Source organism: Antrostomus carolinensis, unplaced genomic scaffold (assembly GCF_000700745.2).
Source record: "Antrostomus carolinensis isolate BGI_N321 unplaced genomic scaffold, ASM70074v2 scaffold47291, whole genome shotgun sequence".
Taxonomy (NCBI): Eukaryota; Metazoa; Chordata; class Aves; order Caprimulgiformes; family Caprimulgidae; genus Antrostomus; species Antrostomus carolinensis.
Window position 1 is genome coordinate 32,200 of NW_010292981.1, and position 3,080 is coordinate 35,279.

At 39.4% G+C, this 3,080-nt stretch overlaps 1 protein-coding gene across 1 annotated transcript in view; it reads right to left on the minus strand.

Annotated features, from left to right (window-relative positions):
• The window catches only part of LOC104532038 (FAM161 centrosomal protein A), an 8,616-nt gene extending 6,554 nt beyond the window's left edge, over positions 1–2,062 (minus strand). The window contains exons 1-2 of the mRNA XM_010177124.2: positions 1,830–2,062; positions 190–1,374 (exon numbers count right to left, since the gene is read on the minus strand). Coding sequence (XP_010175426.1) covers positions 190–1,374; positions 1,830–1,990 — 1,346 coding nt within the window. The 5' untranslated portion in view covers positions 1,991–2,062. The remainder of the gene's footprint in view (positions 1–189; positions 1,375–1,829) is intronic.
• Positions 2,063–3,080: the final 1,018 nt, after the last annotated feature.

The window sequence follows — 3,080 nt, forward strand, 5'->3', positions numbered from 1 at the left end:
TGAGGCTTTGAGCACCCTGGTCTAGTGGAAGGTGTCCCTGCTGATGGCAGGGGGGTTGGAACTGGATGATCTTTAAGGTCCCTTCCAACCCAAACCATTCTGTGATTCTATGAACTGACTACATAGGTAGAAATACGAAGAAGTCTCTGAAAGTCTATATAAAATGTAGAACATGGTTAAAGTAGTCACCTTATGGCTTGTAGCCGTTGTCTTGTGGCTTCGGTGATTTTTGGCGATTTAGATGCTCCAAATCCTGAGAGATGTGAATTTGCACTTGAATGTCTCATTTGAGGTTTACATCTTGGAGAGGCGTATGGCCAGCGTGTTTCTTTCAACTTTTCTTCATCCTGTTGAATGTCCTTCAAAATCTTCTCCTTGTTTGAGGGAATATATGGAGTACAAAGATCAAAAGGTTCACAGACTGTTAGGTGTTTCACTTGTTTTTGTTGCAGGAGTTTTTTTTGAAATTTCTGGTGCAGTAGTTCAAAATCTGGAACATTTGATCTGATCTTGGGCTTATGTTCTGTTTCCTTTGGGTCAATGCATTTGTGTTTCTTCTTTTTATTGGTATCTTTTAAAGCCAGTCTGTTGTTGGGTAGAGATGAATTACGTAGCAACTCCTCAGCTCTCATTTTGATCCTGATTTCTCTGTAGAGCTCTTCCTCCTTTAGCTTGTCATTAACAGCTGGACTATAAACACATTTAGGAACTGGCTTTGCTTTGAACAATTTTGTTTTCTTTTCAGGTGTGGAAAGGTCTCTTAATTGCATTTTCCTAATTTCACTCCTTTGCTTCTCTCGTTCAATGAATTTAAATGGCTTCTGAGAAGCCAAGAGCTTGAGTTTGCTTCTCTCTTTCACAGACCTCCTGCGTTCTTCGTTTCGTTCCACAATTTCATGGTAGAGTGGGAGGAAAACAGCCGCGGGCACTGGATTGGCTCGGAATTTTTTCTGACACTCTGCTTCTTCCTCTAGTTGCTTCTTCAGTAAGTTATTTTCCATTTCAATCTGTGACTTTGATTTAACATTCTGTTCTTTTTTCCTAGCTTCTCTGATAGTCATCTGGAAAGGCTTGGGCACAGTAACTTTTGGTGACCATGCTTTCTGTTTCTTCCGTGACATTCTGAAGGCTGGTGAGCTTGGTGGGCTGTGTTTGGTGTGGGAGATGTAGTCTTCCACGGAGAACCCGTCCCACATTTTTTCAATCTGTTGCTTAGCAAATGCAGATGATCCAGTTTCACTACTGTTTTCATCAAATGCTAGTTTTCTGCTGGACCCATCAGATATACTTGAGCCTAAGGAATCACTTAAGTCGGAGTCTGAAAGGGATTTGTGCAAATTTAGAGGCTGATACGAGCTCTTGTCCCAAGTCGGCCTTTAAAAAAGGGGGGAAAAAAGTTGTTTTGAATCCAGTCCGATGCAGAGCCAGTACCTCCCACTCTAAGGTATCATCATTAGAAATAAAAATGGACAGCGCTGGTGGGAAAGAGGAGAGAGGAGGAAAGAGGAGGAGAGAAGCACACTGGGCACCCCCAAGAGATGATGGTTTTAAGGAAGTACCAGTCATGAACAAGTCAGCACTGCTTAAGGAAAGGCACTGTGCTTTACTAGCCATGTTGCCCAGTCTCTGCTGGACACACACTTACAAATCTCACAGTCCGTTAGCAAGGTGAATAAGCATTTTTATTATTAAAACTAACTTTTCTGTGATTATCTGCTTAGAGGAAATGGGGAGAGAACACTTTCCAGCCCCAGAAAAAAAGCCTTTTGTTTTACAGATGTCTGCAAAGCATTTGATAATCTTTCTATAAAAGGTACCACCAAACTTACCTACAACACATGTTCGAAGCAGCAGTTTTCTTGGCCAAGGGTTGTGCTCCTTTTAAATACAGTTTATTCCGATACATTCTTTCTAATTTTGCCATGGTCTCCACGTGGGCTTTCTTCAACTCTTCTAGCTTCAAGTAATATTCTTGATTTGAATTGCACATTTTGGTAAAGTCAATCCACTTGTCACAGTCTCCATTTAGAGAGAGGGTCTGCTCTCTGTCAGTATTTGAATCCAAATCAAAACCATCCTAGGAGAGATGTTTGTAAAATTTTCTGATTATTAGAAGAAAGGGGAACAAGGTTCTTAATATTGCTTTATCCTAATTAAGTCTAATGAATGGTACAGTAACACCAGAGATACCTGTATAGAAATGTTAATACACAGTTACATGGAATAATATTCTTGCATAATAATTTATATCCTAAGGGTCCTATTTAAAGCAGGTAAAATTCCTAAGTCTGTTCCTGTAATCAACATACTGACACCAGGAAACATGAGCAAAAGGATTTATCCAAAGAAAAAAAGTGTAACTATATTGTAAAGTGTAATTTTTCTTTGATTACTACAGAGCTCTAAAAAAGCCTTTATTTAAAAACAAACACAACCCCAACAGAACCTTCTCTGCCTCCCATTTCCATAAGTGTTCTAAAAAACCAAAGTCATTAGATATCTTGTGTATAAAAGTTTGTTCCTATTTCCATAACTTGCAGTGAAATGACAGGTTCTACTCAGGTTATAGTTCCAATACTGTCTGGCAGCTGTTTGCAGTTAAGCACATTCTTTAAACATTTTTAAAGCTTACACAAGTTAGAGAAGTTACTAAAACCAGGTTAGTCTCCATTGCCAACGCTTCCTTTATGTTATTTTTTAAGCACTATGTTTTAAAAAATTACAGGACTAGTTTCTTTATCCAAAAATGAGAATAATACTTTCCCACACAGAGGTATTTGAGGTATTTTGATGAGCTTTGACATTCCAACAAAAACTCTTGTTTATGTTTTGTCAGGTTTTCACTGCAAAAATCTCTAAAACTGGTTTTTTTCCAGAGCAGAGTGACCTAACACAATATAATTACACGATCAAAGCAGCAAAATTACAAAGCTGTTACAGAATGTCCAGCGAAAGGCACCATCCACCTGTTTCTGAATCTGCTGCTTCTGCTACTGCTCATAACCCTCCTGTTTCAGTTCTGGGCCACAGACCCACCCCTGCCCCTTCCCTGGCCTTGGCCAGTTCTTAAATCCTCTCTC